Raw genomic sequence first — 21,309 nt, 5'->3', positions numbered from 1 at the left:
ATCTATTCAATGAAGAATTATTAGATTCAATACGACGAAAAAAAAATTTTTTAAATTATTAAAAAAAATAGATAAAAGAATCAAATGCAAGGCATTTCAGAAAGAGGACATCATACATCAATGTTTTCAAGAATGAGAAATGCTTATATTCATGGGACTAATTACTAAGTGTATGTGCTATACAATATAATCGTATTTGTACAGTTCAACTGTTTATGAAGCAAAATACAGACATAATGAATTAGACTTTTCTTGTGCAGATCTATAATGTGCTTTTGGGTCAGCAACGGATGATCAAATGGGGAACTTCTGCAATCAGGCCACAATACGACTGCGAAGAAATAAACAAAATAGCCACAAACTAATCTGAAATGTCTCTCTCTCTCTCAACTGCTACTGTTTTAAAACAAGGGTTCTAAAACGTCTCCAGTGTAATTTAATCACCAGTCAAGCCCTGGCAGTTTGAAACGTGACTAGTCATTTTTTTAAACAAGCTTTCAGACTGTCCTTTCCTACAATCTTGTCAAATTACATAGATGCTAAAATAAGAATTTAGCTGAATAGTTCTACAACAGTCTTGGTCAGAAACCCAATAATCTCCGCATTCAGAGAATTAAGCAAAAATTTCACTTGACACCTTCAAATATCAATATCAAGGGGTGGCAATTTCCAGAAATTCCATGAATTATACTCCTCCTGTTCCCAGTGAGGGTAAAAAGGCGTGGAAGATTAGTTACATCTAAAAATTCAAACATAATTTGTGCAAGGAAAGATTGAAACATGTATCAGCTGCTTAGGGTAAATTCAACTCAGATTAGTAAATTACTTTTCACAGAATACAAATATATTTCTACGACTTGGCCTTACTGCAACTTCATGTGCTTGAATACATATATTCAGTTGCGGAACAAGGAAGAATGGGCCAAATGAATATAAAGCCTTGCTGAGGCAATAGAGTTAACTCCAAAATTATCACATGCTAAAGGGAGAGGAACTAACCTTCTCAGATGATGTCCTGGCTGGGAACATGCCGTGCACAAGAGCATGAAGGGAAGTATATGATCTTGTGTCAACAAGGCGGTTCACAGCAACCTCACCCTGCAAATGTAAACCATAAGGAAACCTTGAGACATAATAATAATATTCGATGGATGGAAAATGCTTTCTTTTAAGATTGAATACCTCTTAAGTACCTTGGGATTAATGATGAAGATCTTTCCCTTTGGGATTCCAACCTTTAGGTAGCTAATCTCATCAGTATCTCTATTACCAAAACCAGCATAGAAAGGGTTGCAATCAGAAGGAAACAATTCCCTGATTTCCTGGCATTCAAAAGAATTAAAAACATTAGAACCCACCTTCCTTGAGAAATATATCAAAGCCTTTAAGTGTACAAGTACATTTTTAAGAGTTTCAATTTAAAGCACAGCAACTTCTATAATTTATATCGAACATCCAAGCATCTAAATTTAATATATCAGAAGGAACAAACTATAATATATGAATATGGTAAGATAAATGCAAATAGAGGTTATACAGTGAGGTGGCTTGAAATATTTAGCATTTTTGAGGCGCAATAAGCATGTCCAAAGTCTATAGAAGTTATCTTGGTTCCAAAAAGATGGGGTTTAGGAAATAGAAAAGATGCCAAAGATATATATATATATATATATATATATATATATATATATATATATATATATATATATATATATACATGGAGTATTTGGTTGGAGAGAATCAATGAATGTCCTATAATTTGCGGTGACATCAGGTGTTCTTGGCTTCTCTGTGGGCCTGTGCTACAGGACCTCTTTTAAGGGGTTTCTTTAGGTGTTATTCAGATGGATTGTGCTATAGAAACTTAACCTCCATGTTGTACTCTAAAATTTAAAAAATAAAATAAAATAAAATAAAAAGATTAAAAAAACAGAGGACAACTAACCTTCAGGCATGCAATCTTGAATTCATGAGGCGCCCTTCTAATGACTGACAAAAAAGAAAAGATATTTAGTCTAGACATTATAATTAAGAAGCATGCTTGTCCCCAGAAAATTCAAATGCTCAGTCTTTTCATGAAAGCTTTATTGTTAGTATAAGAATATCAATTCAGTGGAGAGAGAGAGAGAGAGAGAGACAGAGAGAGACAGAGAGAACCAACAAGATTCATGCATGGATAAGAAAATTAATCACTGCATAAATTATAGAAAGAGTACCAACCAATTACCTTCACGATATAGAGAGGGGAAAAGTCCATCAGGGGATATAACAACGGGACCATCTGGCAGAGCTTTTCCATCCTGCAAAACCAAAGATCATCACTTTGTCTTAGGGGAAAAAATGAAGAGCCAAAGAATCCTAAATTTCAGACTTTCTTGATCATAATTTCTCAAACTTCACCTGCTTAAGGTTAACTAGGAACTGTCTAGTAATATAGGCTTGAGCAATTGCACGTGCACTTAGATAAAGGAATTGATACCCATTATCCTGTAATAAATCAGAAAACTAATTCAATCTATGCAAGACCGATATTGTAACTAGTCACATGTTAACTTACACAACACAGAATATTTACATTCTTATCATTCTCAGAAACAGAAATATTTCCAACCATAACAAGTATATCTCAGTAGAAGGGTGGCTCCATACAAACAAATATACTTGAGGGCCAAAAGAAGGCTCTCCAATTTAGACTTGTATGAAGCACAGCACCAGAGGTTTTCTTTTTTTACATTAATGAGTGAAAATATGACATATCAAGCACTGCATCAACCAAAATATGAACTCAAATATATTCCGATCCAAACAAATGAAATGAGACACTGCAGACCTTAATAGCTGAAAATAAATGTGCAACGCCAGTTTGTGACCAATCTATCCCAACCAAAGGCATGAACTGACCTAGAACATCTGATCTGCAATGACGATGTCAAACAAAGAAAGTCAGATATGACTAGAAAAAACCACAGCCTTCAGGAAAGCAAAAGCCAAGACACCACATTTCTTTTGGAGTCCAATAAACACACCATGACACTGTTCATTATTTTAATTGATCTGAATAAGTTATGCAAGACAACTTCTCAATTTATTTTTAATGAGGAGTGGGTTTTCAACAGGCCTTTAGTCTATCATCTGCAGATTATTACGACCAAAATTGGTTGGCACCCTCAAGTTTGATAAGAGTATGCACAGTACTATTTTCTCATTGCATACTATCTTTTTAGTAGCTGTTTTATATATATATATATATATATGAACTGTGAAACTTCAAAATTGAAATCATTTCAAGTTTCAAAAGATTTAGAATGACTCTAAAAGCTTAGAAAAACTCTTACTTTGTTATTGTCCCATCAACATCTGAGATCACTATGCTAGTGTTCCATTTCCACAAATAAATTCTAGCATCAACCTGTTAAGCAACATAATTTTAAGAAACCACTCAAAAGAAATTAAAAACCAGAAAGTGGCACTTTTTTTAATTCATGAGTAATAAATGCAATGAATTGCAATTGACCTTCTGCTTCCCCAGCACTGCTGTGGAGAAGGTGAATGTTACTGCATTACTCCCTTCCTTCAGATTCAAGGATGCCAGCTCTTCCGATGTTGGAGCAGTTGCCTTTATCATCTTGACTGAGGCCTTTCCTTCGAGCATACTTTTATCATCATCCATGCAAATGCTGCTGTCTGAAACAATCAAATCATCAGAACTTCTGGTATCACTTAGAGCTGGCTGCATGGTCTTCCTGTATCTTGATCTTCCAAATGGGAAAGGCCAAAGTCTCCAGCTTCCGCCAGTGGTATTTTCTGATGGACACTCTACAGGAGATTTCTCAACTCGATCAACAGGTATCATGCCTTTTGGTTCAAATATGTTTTCACTTCCAAATGCTACCAGTCCTAAAACAATAGGAGCAGCTGCATCCCAAGGAAAGTAATGGCCACCAATTCTAACAACAACCCTATCATTCTTCACAACTGCAGAACCTATAGAAGTAAATTTTCTTATATCCAACTTTTCAGCATCAAATGCTTGAGAAGCAGCTTCAGTTCCCATTCCTTCATATAATGAGTGTTTGCAAAGAGATATCTCTGCATACAGCACAAAGCATGTGCCCATCAATTGGTTTCTGCATAAGGAGTGTTTAACAACTACAACAATCAACAAGCCCACCCTTTGCTCCATTGCATTTTTTTGGCAGTTTAAATGAATAATTTAGAGATCATTTTTAAAACTGAAAAAGAAACTTTTAGTATAAGGAGGAAATGTCAACAAAAAAAAAATGTTGCAGAATGGAAATAAAAAATATATTGCTGTGTGAACAGAGCAACATAATATACACTAACAAAAGTTACTAAGAGAACCTATGATCCCTTTAAAAGATTTGAAAAAGACAACAAGCTTTTGTATCAGTACATTGTCCAACCAAAATGAAATCAATGCATGCCCACAAAATAAGAGTGGTATAAAAGCATTCCAAGCATTCATACCAACAGCAGGATTGCTAACATCATTTTTGATATCTTCCAAATGATGAATATCTTCCTCATTGGAATAATCCTCCACTGACTTATTTTCATTGCCTGTAACTGAACGTGTAAAGTGTGACTCATTCTTGCTCTGCAATTTCCACTCCAGGGATTCAGAATTCAAGTCCAGTGAATGGCTTGGAAAGCTAGGGTCCTCTGTACCTAGATTATCAATGTGAGACCTTAAATCGAGTAATGATTCTGCCACCTGCACAACTTCTACATCTGCAACACTCTGTTGTTTAGGAATACGAACAGCACTTGATGTTAAATTTGAATTTTCTGTCAAGTTTTTGAAGTCACCCAATCCATTATCTTGAACAAAGTTGTCCGGAGAAGAATAAGATTCATCATTTGTATTTAGCAGCCCATTCACTAAATTAATTCCTTCTGGACAAAATGAGGAATAATTTTCTTTATCAACAACACCTGGAAAATTTGAATCACCCCGAGTTTCTTTGAGTTCAAAGTCATCAATATCACTCAAGAAGAATTTGTCTTCCCCTGAACTCCCAGAAACTCGAATCTTAGCTGCTTTTGTTGGGTTAAAATCACCATTAAGTTGTTCCAAGTCACCAGCTGACTCTAGAGAAGGTTGCAGTTCATCCCTAGTAATGTTATCCCCAATATTCATTTCATCTTGAATTTGATCAACTGAATTGCTAAAACTGGAAACAGGGCTAATGCACTTTGACTCTACCTCAACTGAACCAAGAACAGAGTCAACATGGACTGTTTGAGCACAGGATGTTGACACTGTTAATGGTACTTCAAGATTTGCCTCATCATGGCCAGGTATGGAAGAAGAAGATGGATTTGTTTCACAAGATTCAATGTGTCCTTGATCCAACTCTATATCCTCAGCTTGCAGGTTAACTGTATCCTGAATGTAAATTCTACCACTTCAGTGTCAACAAAATCAGAAGTTATCAAGTGCATATAAATTAAAGAAATTGATTAATCTAAAGTTTAGGTACAACCTGAGCCAAGTTGAATATCTGCAGAGTTTCAGTTTCACTCAGCAAAGAATGCATAAGCACAAGCTTGGCTCAAGCTAAATACAACCACAGCCATAGGTACCTAAGCTCAGATTGGCTCACTGATTGTTCCACATGCAACCAAGCCAAGCTTGACACTGCCACATGGACACAAGAACTAAGTTTCGTGCCTAAAACTTAGAAATTTTATGAATTTTTTTATTACATATGAACAAAAGCAAAGAGCTTGTAGAGACAGAAATAACGTGAACACCTATTGGCAACTCAGAAACCTACACAAGTCCATAACTCACACATCCCACATTCCTAACCTCTCAGAGGGATGCTTATGCTATAAGAGCTGAGGTTCTTTCTTTTCTTTCAAAAAAGGGATAGGTATCACTCTCACATACAAGAAGACAAATCTAAATCATTGAACGTTGGCTCCATCAAATCCTCATAAACATGAAATCTGTTCAACAAACAGATGACCATTGTGGGCATCATATTCCATAGGACTGACAGATGCACTAGTTACAAGCCCATAATATGAACCTTCCATAACTTCAATTCAGTTTATCTTCATGATGAGCTCATCAAATGAGCTGGGGCTTGGCACATTATGTGTCAAAATGAGCTGATTTGAGCTATTGGCTGAGTCACTCAAAAATTAGTAAACAGGCAGGTCAGCTCATTCACAGCCTTGGGTGTGATTTCTAATTTTACTTACAGCACTTACCATCTTCCGTCTCAGAAATTTTTATTCATTGTATAAGTTGTAAATATCCTTTTTTTCCAAAATTTTAAACAATAAATTTTAAGAAAATGATAAATTATTCAAAAGTTCTTTTGCAAGTAATAAATAGAGTTAGAAAATTTACCTCCGCTAATGGCTCAGCAGTCACATGCAAAGTTTCAGCACAAAAAAGAGCTTCCACGGTTTCCCCACTAGTAAGGTATAGTGTCTCCTCAGATTGTTCTTTTGAAGCATCCAACCCCATTATTGAAATATTGGATGCCTCACAATAAATGAAAGATTGAGCTCTACTGGAACCACTTTCCTCCTGAGAACTGCCAAAGCCTGGCAATACAACATTTCTTTCATCATAAGCCTGTTTCTCATCCAACTCCTTACCAGGGCATGCTTCAAACTTATCTGCAATTTGTGAATCAGAACAGATGACCTCTGGGAACACATCCTCAGCATCATTATCTTGAGCAGCATTCTCTAAACTATGTTCATCAATTTTTCTTGATATTTCAGATATCTCCACCGATTTTTCTTCCAGATCACTTTCATTCAACATGAAATTTTCAACAAGGTTGCCTGCAATCCCTGCATGCTCAAATGAACTTATCCTTACCACTCCAGCACCATCATCTCCCTCTTGATAACCATCCTCCTTAATTGGATCAATCTGGTCATCTGAATTCAACTTAATGCCATCATAATTGCAACCTTTGGACTTCACTGGGCTCCTGCTTTTCTGAGACTGCTCTTCCATCTCATCACTTGAAGACGAAAGATATGATACAGATTCACCTTCTTCTCCTTCAACCTCTCGAAGAAAGTAAGCTTCACCTCTTTGATCAAGATACATGTGAAAATTTGGATCAGTTCCATTAACAGCAACAGTAACCACCCTTTCTCTTGCCCTCAAAACCCCTTGAAATTTCCCAAACCTCACATACCAAGGTGAGGACTTGAAGCTCCCATCTGGCTGCTCCACCACTATGATATCCACAGCTCCACCAAATGGGTGAAAGGGGCCAGAGACGGTGTACACACCTCGGCTGATGTAGCTGCCTAGCCTCTCTACAGCATACATCTTATGATATGTGGATTTCTTTGATCACCCAAACCCCAAATTCTCAAAATAAAATCATAACTCAAGAACCAGGGTTAAGAACCCCACAAGACTATCAGGCTCTATTAGTATAAAACAATCCAGTGAATTAGACAAAGTGCTAAGCCTTTCCAGTATCTCCAAAACTTCAATTTCTGACAGAACCCAAAATACATCAAAATTTAATAGTCCAGTAAAAAACAACTAAAAATATTTGTTTTCAGGTTGAAGTAAAAAAAAGAAATCCAGATACTTAGCAACAAAATTTTCGAATGAAAACCTTCGCAAGTTTAGAGTCATTGGGAATAAATCTTGGGAAAAGCCTTTTCATCATTTGCTTTTCAAGTACTCATTTTAAAAGTTAAAACAAATATCCCATCTTTAAATAGTTTCTTCTCATTATATCTAAAACCATATTTAACACATTGAGACTGAACAATCAAATTGAATGAACTACTGTTACTAAATTCAAAAGAAAAAGATACAAATTCGCATTTTCATTCCAACAACATGAAGCATCCAAGCTTCAGGCAATATTGCTCATTGTTTTGCTTTCTGAGCATATCCCCTCCCAATGGCACAACATTTTCCTTAAATTATAATTAGAACTCATATAATCTCTTTGCAAACAAATTAAAAGGACAAATATTTTAATCCTCTCACTCAAATTACACTAAACCATATTTTTTTAAGAAACAAAAAAAATTTAAGAGAAAATTTAGAAAAGGAGAGAAAAAAAAGTATAATTGAAACTCAAGTTGAATGCAACTAATTAACAAGCCTAGAACTTAAATCACAGCATAGTTATAATTGAAACTCAAGTTGAATGCAACTAATTAACTAGCCCAGAATTTAAATCACAGCATAGTTAGACACAAATAAATAATTGAAGAGAAAATCAGAGATAGTAAGAGAGATATTACCTTGAAACAGATAGGTTAAAATCCCGCGCTGCTCGATGAAAGCTCTAGAATTGGAGGACAAAAAATTTAAAAAAAAAAAAGGAAAGAAGAAGAAGAAGAAGAAGAAGAAGAAGAAGTCAACGGTCAATAAGTGGAGAAAGGCCGCAACGACGTTGTGGATGAAGAGAATGACGGGCGAAGCGAACAATGCTCGCCGGCGAGCAGCAGAGACAACATTAAAGAGAAATGCGGAGGAAAACAGAAACACGGAAATCAGAGTTAATAGGATAATAAAAACCGATATAAATGAGCCTTGGCATGACAGGTCAGGGATTCAAGTTACTGAAAATCACCTAATTTTAAAGGGAAAACACAGCTTTAAAAAAAAATTCCATGAAAATTCCATGTTATCAATCTTTATATATATATATATATCAAAGTTTATGGAAATATTATAGAATATTTATCAGTAAATATAAAAATAATTTTTCTTTCTCATTAAAAAAGTAGGCTCAAGCTAACCATTGACACTGTTAAATTATAAATTTTTGGTAAATTAAAAAAAAAAAAAGTGGCATTTGAAATTCTAAAATTTATTTTCTTATTTTTATAACTTAAAGTAAAAAAATAAAAATGTAAAAATTCTTTTAAAAAAAATGGTATAAAATTAGAAATATTAGCTTGTAAAAATTGAATTTTATAATACTTACAAAAATATATTTATTAATAATTTAATTTTTAAAATTTAATAATATTATAAAATCTTAAAATTTTATTTTTTTTAAAATGTACAATTATTTGTTTTTCATAAATGAATTAAATAAAAATATTTAATACATAAAATTCAATTAAATAAAAATATTTAATGTATAAAATTCAACACAGATTTTTTGTTTTTTAATTTTAATCCATCCTAACTTTATTATTCTGAATTTGATTTGAATTTCATAGAAATTAAGTTTGAAAAGCCAATCAACCAATTAACATTTAAATTAATCTCCAACTTAATTACTGATTTTGATACTATATTCATCCGACTCTAATTAAGATTTCATTATAAATCATTCCTATTCATTTTAAACCTAGTTATTATTATTTAAATATTATTTAATTTATTTAATTTTATATATTTTAATTAATAATTTATAAAAAAAATATTTTTTTATTAATAATTTATTGTTATAAAATATATATTTTATACTTATTTTTTATTTTTATAAATAAATTTAAATAAAAAAATTATTATATAAAATTCAACAAAAAAATATTATTTCTTAAACTTCTACTCATTCTAAATTTAATTGTGCACAAATAAAATCTATCTTAATAAAGTTGAATTGAATTAAACAGATGCTTTGTAGTCCAAGAAGGAACTAGCCCAATTACTTAAAGAGACGCTTGAAGCAGCTATCATTTTCATTGCTTTTTTCTACTTATCTTTTTGTTACAAACAAATAGCCTGCTTAGTGTTATGGTTGGAATTATTTTGGAGAAAATTATTTTTTTAAATATATTAATTAAATAATATTAAAAATAATTTAAAATTAAATTTAATAAATTTTAATTATAAAAATATTAAAATAATAAAATATTTTTTTTTAACTTTTTTTTTAATAATAACTAAAATAATACTCTTACCCAAAAAAATAATTTCAATCATCTAGATACAATGGAAAATAGTTACAAAATAGAAGTAACAATTAAAGTAAATGTGGTGATAGCACTTGATTGTTTATTATTAGCTCCAATGATGAGAGTTTCTGCTTGAGCACAGCAGCTACCGTTGGTAGGCTAAAAAAAGAAGCTGTGCTGCTCACATTTCCATGCTCATCATCAAGATCAATGGTTTCTTTCAACAGTGCTTTCTCTTAAGTATTAAATCTGAATTCTCCATTTAAAAACACAGTGAATCTTATCAATGAGAATTTTCTTTTATCAAAGAAAAAGAAAAGGCCTCTGAAGTGGCAACGCAGAAGATACAAATAAAACTTGCCATATATAGCAGCAAAAGAAGAACAATGAAGAGCTCGGGATACTAAAGCATGAGCCAGCCGTCTGACTGCAATTTCTTCTGATAAAAGAGAAGGAAATAGCGTTGAAAGTAGCCGTGAATGATTCTCTAATTTGGCCTTTTAATGACGCGCGCACATACTTTCATGGTGCATTTTCTCAACGGAATAGTGTGTTAATACTGTTTATTTTTTTCTATTTTATTTTTCATTAAATGATACATTATAATAAAATAATTAAATTCATGAAATTTAATTATTTTAATAAAAATAGAATCAATTAGATTTATTTTTCTATTAATCATTTTAAAATACTTTTCATTAATTATCGATTAGTTATCTTTAATTTTACAATTGAGTTAGTTGAAATAAATAAATTAATATTTTTATTATATTTTTATTATAATATATTGTTTACAATTGTTATTTTTATAATTTTATCAATAATTATTCATTTATTAATAATAAATCATATTTATTATTTTTAAATAAAAAATATTATAAAGGTATTTTATTAATAAATAATTAATAATATAAAATATATATTATTTTTTCCTGTTATAAACTGATCAAATATTTTTTATTTTATTAGATTCAATTTTCTTTCAATTTTGATTCAATTCAATTAATATAATGAGAATCGATTAAAATTTCAGTTAGTTCAAGATTCAATTCGGTTAATTAAATATTTAATTTTAAATAGATTTTAAAATAGGATAGCTTTTTTTCCTTATTTTTTAATATTTTTAATTAAAAATATTTTACTAGAATTAATGTTGCATTGGGGGATTTTTATTTTTTTTTTCCATCTTGTTTTGTAGGTTAGAGCGATGGCTAAATTGGCTAAATAGCACTTCCATGTGAGTGGGGTAGTTGATTCAACAACAATAATTTAATAGAAAAAGGTGTTTCTCTTATAGAAAAGATCAAAGGATAGCCAGTCTTATTATTATTCATAAGCACACATCATGCAAATGTATAATCAATCTCTTAATTATAGTGCCTTTAAATTAGGCATCATCTTTGATTTTTATGTCAGTCTAGTCAAATCCCATATATAATTTGTTGTACTTGGTGCTTAATTAAGGTTTTTGTGAATTTCTTGAACCCAATCAACTCATCACTAGACCCACAGCCTTTGAACTCCAATGATGCAATTTCTTGTCATAGCACCTACCACTTTGATTTCCGACCAAAAATGGTTTTTACCCTTTTGGCTTGAAAGCCTTTTTCCAGTGGGACAGAAGACTTTTGGTGCAATTTTAACTTTTACCTTTCTGCTTGTGAGCATCTACTTGAGGATTTACTACTTAGATCTTCATATGAGATGATTCATTTTAATAATGTGTATGCTTTTGTGATAGTCAATTAGTTAGGAGGATACAAGGCAAAGATTTGATGGGATATTTCAACTTGTTGCAATCTTTCTCTTCACGATAGCAAGTTGGCAAGGAGCTAGCCTGGCTACTTGTTAATTTCCATTCAATATTAGTGATATTTGTGATCCTAGCTTCATGGGTTAGGCCTTTCTTTAAAAAATAATTAGGCATGATCATATAAACAATAGCATGCGTGGTGAGAAATTTAAAATTTTAATAATAAATTTGATGCATAGACACAATCATGAGGTTATGAAAAAGGAAAAAAAAAATAACAATCAATAAATATTCCAGAAATAGCTCATAAAAATTAAATGAATTTTTTCTATGGGATATACTCAAACGTCATTGTAATTTAATTAGATTAGTGGTGCATGCTAGTATTAATCAGAAGCAAATCAAGCTCAGGATAAAAGAAAGCATAAGAATTCGTTTGAGTGATCCTACTAATTAATCCTCTAAACTCAAAACCATCTTCATTATTATTATAAGTTTCAAATTCATTTCCTGCTATTATATATAATATATAAAACAAATAGTAAAAGAAACTGAGTGCTAAAAATTGGAAAATCAAATATAATATTGCTTAGCACTTAATCTTCTCTTCAGCAGCAATGGAGTTCTTGCAATGAGCAATTGCTGCTTGAATTGCAGCCTGCAATTCCTCCATGGTACTATCACTAGTAGGAGAAGGAAGGGCTGCAGTTGCTACAAGAAGACCACTGTTTGTTGGAGATGTTCTCATGGAAGCAGGTGCAGAGAACTCTCCTCTCTCTCCTCGCAACTCCTGCTTATTTCTCAAGCTTAAATTGCCTGAAAACGAGTAGGTTTGCCTGTGTATACGGGGATTCTGTTTCCTTCCTTTAAAGAACAATAGTGGCCTAACCATTCGTACGTACCTCTTTAGTATATGACTTACTTCGAATCTCAGCTTTTTCTTTTGCTTCTCTTTGTCTTCTGATTTTCTAACTTCACAACCTTTTCGCCAACTGAATAAAGAGAAAGGCTTAGGCTTGCTTCTAGCCTTTGTCTCCCAATTGCTGCTTTGATGTTGATTTGTTTTATTACTGCTGCTATTATTGTTGTTCCTGATGTTGCTGCTATTTCCATGGCTGGTGCTGGGATTGTTGTTACTCCTGTTGGATTTTTTATCATCTAGTAATTCTCTGATGGGAAGGGTAAAGCTGTCCAAGGAATTGGTGGAAGAGCGAGGAGAGACAGGAAGGTGAGAGAGAAGATGGAGAGGAAGCAAGTGGCCATGGAAGAAAATGTCATCTGCTGGAGACAAATCAATAGCAAATGAAGGAGGAGGGGCTTTGGCCTTATCAGGGACTGGTGTTGAGGAAGAATGAAGAGAGATTGTGAAGGAGAATTCATGAGAAGGAGAGGAAGAAGCTGAAGGTGGTGAGGCAGGGGAAATGGTGGGTAATAGTTGCTTGGCTGCTGGTAATTCTCCTTTTCCTTCTTGTTTTAACTTGCTATCTTCATGCTTGTCCACAAATTTTTCCCTAGTGTCTCTATGCTGTATGGTCTCCATAATTCCCAGAAACTATGCAAGAAAGACTAATAAGAAGATCTGATTCTGTATCAGCAACTTTCTTCTTAAATTTTTGGGTCTACATATAGTTCCAAACCTTAGGAAATGAGAGAGATAAGGCCTAAAGGTATCAAGAATCAGCGAAAGAAAGAAAGAAAAGTTGGAGAGAGAGAGAGAGAGAGAGAGAGAGAGAGAGAGAGAGAGAGAGTTTCTTGTCAATCCGCAGTTGGGTTTAAAATGTCTTTAGCACAAAACTTGCTTATCTTTTTGCATTGCACAATTGGTATAGAAAGAAAAAAGGGTGTGGTGGCCATGGCACTACAAGATGAGATGATATAAATATTTAGAACTCTGTGTTGAAGGCTTTGGTGGGTCCTTGTCAAATCTAACAGCTATTGCAATTTGCAATGCTGATTTTGGGAATGGAAATCGCAAAGATCCAAATTTGCCAACAAAGGGTAAATGGGACTGGCAAGAATACTAGGCTTTGGTATAAGTAACTAACAGTAACACATTAATGCCTATCTGTCCCTAAGTCTACGTTCCTTCCCATGTTATATTTTTGCACGCAGGGGATGGTGTGTTTTGGGTTTTTTGTGGGGATGGTGTGTTTTGTGTTTTTCGTGTACTGTGTAACAGAGTTAATACTTCACATAAAATGGATGGTTTTTTGCCGTTTTGAAGACGACAAGCACAGTTTCGAGGTTACAGAACAAAGGGGGCAAAAAAAAAGAGAGATGAAGTCATACAATGTAGACTTTCATGAACACAAGAAATCAAGAATTCAATCTGTTAGGATTTAAGTCAATTTCTTAATCCTATCATCCATTCCATGTGTATTATTTAATATCTCATTTTTCTTGAGTTAGCTGTTTCGTTTCTTAAGATGTACAGTGACCCAAAATCATAATCCATTGTGGGACAAACATTAATAAGTCAAAAGTTTTCTGCATTCCTTTTTTACTCATTGGCCTTTTAACTCAGAATAGTCTGTTGTCTTATTTTGATTCATTCTTATCTTTTTATCATTCAATCTACATCCATTTATATTACTTAACGAATCAATTTATAATTGCATAAGAAATAACTAGTTCATGATCTAGCTCTAGAAATAAAATCAAGATAAACTCTTGCTTGCGCACCCATCTAGATATTCAAGAGATTAGCTGATGTAATGATGGTTTATCATATGATTTTGGCATATCTATCTATTCAGAAGAACAGCTGAAATAACTAATCATTAGTACCTGTAAGCATACAGTGAATGAAACAAGAAATAGTGAAAAAGAGAGCAAGTTTCAGAGAAAAGATTGAATGAGTTAATTCCCAAGCAGAAACTGAAGCCTGAAAGCATGGAAATAGAGAATTCAGAGAGAGATGAGGGCGGTAAAATGGTAGGGACAAAAGCAAAGTTTTCAGAGTTAGGTGAGAGAAGGTAGACCCAAGCACACGTGTACAAACTGGTCCAATTTTCCAGTAGGGGAATTTTGTTCGTTTAGTTAAGGTCAACATCTCAATCATGGAGGCATGATTTTGGTGGACTGATTCATCTTCACCACTAAACCACTGGAAAATCTGAATCATATATATATATATAAATTTCTATTCTATGATTTCCTAAAAGATAAGAATGCAAAAGGATTGCAAGGAAGCAAGAAAACTTGGCATAAAACAAAAATTTCGCACTCATCCTCCATAAGATAGTTGGGTGGGAAAACTTTCCCTTTCCTGCTTTTGCCTTTGGCCACTCATCAATATCTTTATTATTTCTTCTCTACACAGACACAGCCAGTCATACGAAGAAAAACAAAGTATCAAACAAGCACCCTATCTCTCTCCATGCACCCACACGTGATTAGTTTTTATTACACACTGGACATTTAATTATCTTCTATTTTATTTTTTACATTAATTGTTCTGGTATTTTTCTACCTACCCATGTCAAAAATCACCGCTTTTTTCCCTTTGTGGACCCACTAAAACCAGGAGAGAAAGACAATAGGTGATGTTCTTGACAAAAAAAGCTTGTTGCTTGAAAATGGCTTGGAAAAATCAAACACTCCTTCCAGAAAATACTCGCCTAGAGTCTACAGCTACAAGCCAGTGAGAAATTTGTTACCCACACTTGGAAGCATAGAGCCAAAGTTGTTCTACCTACAGTAAACAAATCAAGTTTTTGAGGTGAAATTCATGAGATAATGTTGGGATGCTTTTATTCACAAAAGGAAGCAGATGAAACAAAGAGAAGCATACAGAGATGTCACAATAAATAAGCTGGTAGCCACGTGTAGTTTGACGACTCCAATAGCTTCCAGCCAAACCAGTGTCCACATGTTGTCCAGCAAAACATGGTCCAATCATGTGAATTTGACGCCCCAAATACCACAGCCGTGCTCTGTGATGCTACTCATCAGACCAGGCCAAGTTCAAACAAAAGGAATTTGAAGAGGCATAAAAATGAGAACTTGCACTCAATTTTTTGCTCAGGAGTGGGGACACACTCCCTCTGTGACATGACCATCTTATATACTGATGATTTCCAAGATAGAAATTGAATGAAATGATGAAGCTTGACATATGGAGTCAGGGGGAAGGAGACACGAAGGAACAAAGCCAATTTTTCTATTTCTCAAGTTCACATTGCTGCTTGACAAAATAAAGGTTCAATAAAATACTACACGAACATATTCATACAGCAGGTTGCTAACACAGGTTTTGCCTCATTTTGAATGAACTAGCATTGAGTAACCCTCAAACTCCCTATATAACAATATTACACATGAAGGTCGTTATGACTTGATGTTAGCTCTACAAATTGGACAAGAATTGATTCATATGGGAAAACAAATAAGCTCTGACGTGTTACTATGCAATGGCAAGCTTTATCAAAGTCTTGCACGAATCTTTGAGGTGGCAACCACAACAGCTATTACTCCTCAAGTCAGAAACAAATTTTTAAAATTGTGCATTGCTCTAACTCTGGTCTTCTGACTTGAAGCAAGGAAAAAATTGCAAGAGGTCCAAATGCAAGCTTGAACATAAATGGCTCAAACCAGGGCTATGAGTGTGAAAAGGTTCCATCTTCCCATTTATGTTGACCTTTGAAACAATTGCTAGTGCTTGAGAAACACAAATACAAGGATGGCAAGCTAGTCACTTTCGCTACTATGTCTATCTGTAAAAATAATACAAGGACAATTTTATGAATCTTTATACATTTTAGTTCTAAAGCAATGCACAGAGAGAGACAATTAGAGGGCTGTTGTACCTCCGGATGGTCTCTTTCCTTCCATGGCTTCTTTCTTCTCCTGGCAACTTAAGCAAAGGAAAGGACCATCCCAGGGACGCAGCTTTCTTGAATTAGTTGAGCCAGCATGTATTGAAATACCCTCTTCAGGTTTTATCTCTACTTGACAGACTGCGCATGTGAACAACTTAAACATGTTGCAAAGTGGATACTTTGTATCTAACCTGCATTTCACACAAACATGCCTCATGTCAAAAGGGCTAGAAACGAATATAATCAATTCATGCCACATGGACAGGCAAGAGCCACACATATATTCATACAAAAAATCATCATGAATTAAGCATCCAGGCATTCATTTGCCACAAGCCTAATCTGACAATCAACAAACAATGTAAGCTCATCCTTAATACTTCACAACACCAACCTCTCAGAAAGCATGGCTGATCCTTCCTCATATAATTCCTCTACCACATCTAACTCAAGATGTTCTTTATCAACTTTAGAGGATGATTCAGATGATTTTCTGCGAAACATGGACTTAAGCACTCCCTTCACCTGCTTTTTTGGTGCTGGCACAGGACCAGCTGGTTTCTCTGGTTGTGATATATCAATCACAATGCAGGTTGTATCATCTCTAAGTCCCTTCATGTGTACAGCTTCCTGCAAAAAGAACACAGTTAAACACAAGCTACAGATAAAATAAATAAAAATGAAAAATTGACAAAGCTAACATGTTAGATGTCATTGCAGTGAATGATGGCATGTGGATAATGATTGCATGATCCATAAGTGATCAAAATATACAAATAAAAAAAATTATTGAAAAATGCTAGTAGTAACATACTTTGACAATTTGTGCAGCAGCGGCTTCTGCAGGCATCCCTCGACAACAATCAACAGCCATTTCGGCAGATAAAGCATCCCAAACACCATCACTCGAGACAATAAGCCTACCACGCCCTGTAGATAACTGCAAATTATGAAGATTAATGAGAAAAAGAAGCAAGTATAGCAGATAGCATAAAAACAAAACCACTACCATGTATCAAGTATAACGCACGTATGAAAGAAGAAGGAAAAACAAACCTTAACTTGCTTCACGTAAGGAACAGGAACAATGAATTCGCCTACATCCACATCTCCAATGGATCGTGAAAGGCACAAGCCACCAGGCCAACATCTCAAAGGACCAATCTATAAGAGAATTGCTACATTAGTTAGACATCCTGCTTCAATCAAACGAATACAATTTTAATCAAACATTACCAGGTTTCCAAATACAACTTTATTTTTATCGGCAGAATGATAGCATTAGTTTCAAAATTATCTCAATCAATATTCAATGCACAAACTTATATTATTCTATATGCAATACAGTGAGAAATTACAGGTCATCCGTCAATGGAAACATATTCTTATTAAGCTAAATAGGACTTTTAGGTCATGGGGGCACTAAACTACAGAGGTGCACTTTCAGGATATCACTGTTAGAAATAAAAGAAAAAAGAAAAAAAAAAAAGCAAATAGAAAATTTTATGCACAGAGAATTAAAAAATGTAAGATGGCATAATTCGCATAAGAAGAAATGATACCTCTGCACCAACACCAGTATTAAGTCGCCCTACCTCACCCCCACTGGCAGTAACACGCTCCCTCCTAGTAAAATACGAAAAATAAATCCTTAGTAGAAGGGCAACAGCAAAATGAGTCCAAAAACAGATCATATCAATAACTTACTCTTCTACATTGCATTCAAGCCTATGATCTGCTGACAAGTAATAGATATCACCTTCAGCAGATTCAAGAATGCAGCTGGAATCTCCGACAGATGCAACAGTTATGACCCATCCTTCAATTATCACAAAGGTGGCAGTTGTTCCTGATGTTTGTGCTGAACAGATGAAAATGACAAAAGTATTAGCTTATGTGTAAATAAGCTCTAGTAAAGACGCAAATTCATAAAGATATAAATATATTTATGATCACCAGCAAAAGCTATGCAGGTAAAACACTATATAACACAAAAATCAAATGCTCCGAGAAGCATAGAGTAATGGCGCAGGTTAATTCTCAACTCTCAAGGCAATATTGTATGCCCAATTTAAAAAGTGCACAAGCATTGGTTCACCGTTCACTTGGTAAGCAATTAAGCTGGGTTAAGATTAAGGACAATATTCAGGTTCATGTCTTAGGAGGTCCAGTAAGTCTATGACTACAACCAAAAAATAAAATAAAAAAAAGTGAGGGAGAGGAATTTACACACATTTAATAGATAAAGTGATTAGACATATCCAGAAATTTGTATCATAAAACGTGCTTTTTCATCAACCAACAGCCAATCTATTATGTAAATAAACATACATTAGACTCGGCAGTATCACATGCATATTCTGATGAGTATTTAACAGATAATCTACTATCTGCAGATCCATATGCATTAAAAATTCTTCCTTTGTATATTCTAATGCTTAGTTGTTGTTGTGTTGATTTGGATTTCTCATTTTTTAGTTCAAAATTCTTCAATGAGGTTTGAAAAATATAAGTCTGCTAAATTCATAATTGGAGATTAGGTTCATGAATGAAGATAAAAAAAAGATGCTTGACAATGAATTTAAATACTTATAAATAATGTGCAGATTCAAATACACTAATAACAAAGATTTACTCCTACAATATAAAGTCTAACACTCACTTCCAAAGCATATGAATAAGGAATTCATCTCACTCGCAAATACATTATTTAGTAGAATATATGCAATTGAATTCTCATGTTTAATATATTACAAATTATTACCTAGTATTCAGTGTAATTCAAATAAAGATTGTGTTAGCAACAAAGAATTGATTCAATATGCCCCTATTTCCTAAATTGGCCGGCATGCATTAATAGAAAGAGAGAGCGAAGGGGGTAGTGGAGAGACACAACCTTGTTGTTTTGATTAAACAACGAAGGGCATCTAAACAGCTTAAGCAGCATAGAACTCATTTGCAAATTCTATCAAAATTTAAAGAATTCACTACAAACAACTTGAATCCAATGAAATTTTAACTATGGGATTTCAAAATAAATAAATAAATAAATATATATATATATATATATATATATATATATATATATATATATATATATGAAATTAATTTCCAAAATAAACGTGAAGCAAAATCTCCATGAATCACAAAGATGCCATTTCTTGATCACAATCTTGACTTGTGACTGCCTCTAGCCACAGATAATATGTTGACCAAAGAGAAGCTTTCCTAAATCATCTGCTATCCAATTTTATTTGAGCAAAGTTTTAGAGTTTTTACTCTGGGTTTACAAAGAATATTCTTCAGATTGATCAAGCGGTAATAACACAACAAAAGACATGGCAGATACCTTTTGCTTGAAACTCTTTATCTGTTTTTACAAAGCCTGCAACCAGAGCCCTTGGCAATGCTGCTACCCATTCATCTCTGTTAAGATCAGCAGGAATGGCACTTATGACATTGTTTAGAAGATTCTCTTTTGTGTATATTGCTGCTGCAGACCCGTTGTGTCCATCAAATAACTGCAAAACATAGTTTATTATGACCAAGTAACCAAAGATGGAAATTAATATATCTAATCAGTTCATGCCAGTAGATTTTCTATAAATATCACAACATGATATTTCAACGAAAAAGAAGAGGGGAAGGGGGGAAGGGGGGAGGGGGGGTGTTGGACACAAAGACTTACCCCGAAAACAGAATATGTGCTAACCCCATCGCCAACAACTCTTTGGCATTCGGTCTTGATCAACGTGAAGTCCTCCCCTTTCTTACTCTGACTAGCCTGCCCATGCGATAACTCAGGTTTTTCAATCCTCTCATTTGCCAATTCTCGCTTTAGCAGAACAGAAAGCGGGACCGTTTGACGCTGCCTGGCAGTCATTATCATTCGCACACTCAAAAATCACAAACCAGCACCTCTAATTCTTCAAAATTTTCAGATTACATACAACCCTGAGACCAAATAACAACAGAAAATAAACACAGAGATTCCACATTATTATAGCTTGAATGAAAGCCAAATAACCGAATACAAAGACAACTGGTTCAGCGAAAAAATCAAGAAGATCTTAATAGAAATAAAATATAACAAAAACAAACTACAAGAAAAATGTTACAATCAAATCTCGACTAATAGATTGTTAAACTCGAGAGAATGCAAATAATAAAAAACAGAAACAGAAACAAAAGAAGAAAGGATAATTACAGTCACAGCAAAGAGAGAATATATCAGCAGCGTTGGAGATTACAGGAGGAGAAGTAGAGAATGAGAGACAATAGCTTATCATCGCTAAGATCGAGAAACGTGGATCCGAGCGTCACTGCAAAAATTCCATTGTTGAAACTAACAGAGAAAGAGAGAGAGAAAAAACCAAAGAGATTTCATTTCATTAAAATTATAGCGCAAATGGAGCCCTTCTTCTCCTATTTAGTTGGTTTTTTTTCCGCTTCGTTTTCTCTCTCTCTCAATTTCTGACGTGGCAAAGACGCACCGTTCTGTCAAATCAGCACATCAAAGACGCACCCTGTGTAAGAAATTTTCCCCGATTTCGAGAGCCACTGCGAAAGATCATATCATGTCCACCGTTGGATAAAGGGTAAGTGGAGGAAAAGTGGGCCACAGATGTGAAAGTAGGTGGGGCCAATAACAGCCATTGTATAAAAAGTAGGAGCCGTATCAACCGGACGTGATTTTTTTATTCATTTACTTATATTTTTTTTTTTTCTAAATATGGAGGTAGGCGCCGGTTAAGAGAAGCAAGGCAAACGCGCAAATGGATGGACCGGGTCCTACTCCATCAAATATGATCAAGAAAAATTAGAAGTTTAAAACCCTCAAGGCACGGGCAG

General features: G+C 34.1%; 3 protein-coding genes across 5 annotated transcripts; all 3 read right to left on the bottom strand.

Moving 5' to 3' along the window:
• Positions 1-123: 123 nt before the first annotated feature.
• Positions 124-7,538, bottom strand: LOC110664356 (phosphatidate phosphatase PAH2). 2 transcript variants are annotated; one of them, XR_002496673.2, is made up of 11 exons: positions 6,386-7,538; positions 4,489-5,410; positions 3,515-4,089; positions 3,336-3,409; positions 2,831-2,915; positions 2,401-2,487; positions 2,228-2,300; positions 1,946-1,989; positions 1,183-1,322; positions 1,000-1,098; positions 124-696 (listed from the first exon to the last, which is right to left on the bottom strand). XR_002496673.2 is itself a non-coding variant. In XM_021823998.2 (11 exons), exons 1-11 carry the CDS (start codon positions 7,331-7,333, stop codon positions 640-642), a joined length of 3,093 nt encoding a protein of 1,030 aa, XP_021679690.2. In that variant the 5' UTR covers positions 7,334-7,538; the 3' UTR covers positions 124-639. The 2 variants fall into 2 exon arrangements, 1 of the variants encoding a protein (XP_021679690.2); XM_021823998.2 differs by having other exon boundaries at positions 1,194-1,322.
• Positions 7,539-12,091: 4,553 nt separating this feature from the next.
• LOC110664355 (BRI1 kinase inhibitor 1) lies at positions 12,092-13,887 on the bottom strand. The gene has a single exon (XM_021823996.2). The coding sequence runs from the start codon at positions 13,176-13,178 to the stop codon at positions 12,228-12,230; it is 951 nt and encodes a 316-aa protein (XP_021679688.1). The 5' UTR covers positions 13,179-13,887; the 3' UTR covers positions 12,092-12,227.
• A 1,896-nt stretch (positions 13,888-15,783) lies between these two features.
• On the bottom strand, positions 15,784-20,873 carry LOC110664354 (probable protein phosphatase 2C 12). Of its 2 annotated transcripts, none has more exons than XM_021823994.2 (10): positions 20,666-20,873; positions 20,147-20,412; positions 19,808-19,979; positions 18,166-18,319; positions 18,021-18,084; positions 17,515-17,622; positions 17,273-17,398; positions 16,853-17,088; positions 16,447-16,649; positions 15,784-16,353 (listed from the first exon to the last, which is right to left on the bottom strand). In XM_021823994.2, the coding sequence occupies exons 2-10, from the start codon at positions 20,345-20,347 to the stop codon at positions 16,328-16,330; spliced, it is 1,290 nt and encodes a 429-aa protein (XP_021679686.2). In that variant the 5' UTR covers positions 20,348-20,412; positions 20,666-20,873; the 3' UTR covers positions 15,784-16,327. The 2 variants fall into 2 exon arrangements, with proteins under 2 accessions (XP_021679686.2, XP_021679687.2); XM_021823995.2 differs by having other exon boundaries at positions 20,709-20,864.
• Positions 20,874-21,309: the final 436 nt, after the last annotated feature.

Source organism: Hevea brasiliensis, chromosome 12 (assembly GCF_030052815.1).
Source record: "Hevea brasiliensis isolate MT/VB/25A 57/8 chromosome 12, ASM3005281v1, whole genome shotgun sequence".
Lineage (NCBI taxonomy): Eukaryota > Viridiplantae > Streptophyta > Magnoliopsida > Malpighiales > Euphorbiaceae > Hevea > Hevea brasiliensis.
This window is presented reverse-complemented; position numbering and strand designations above follow the sequence as displayed.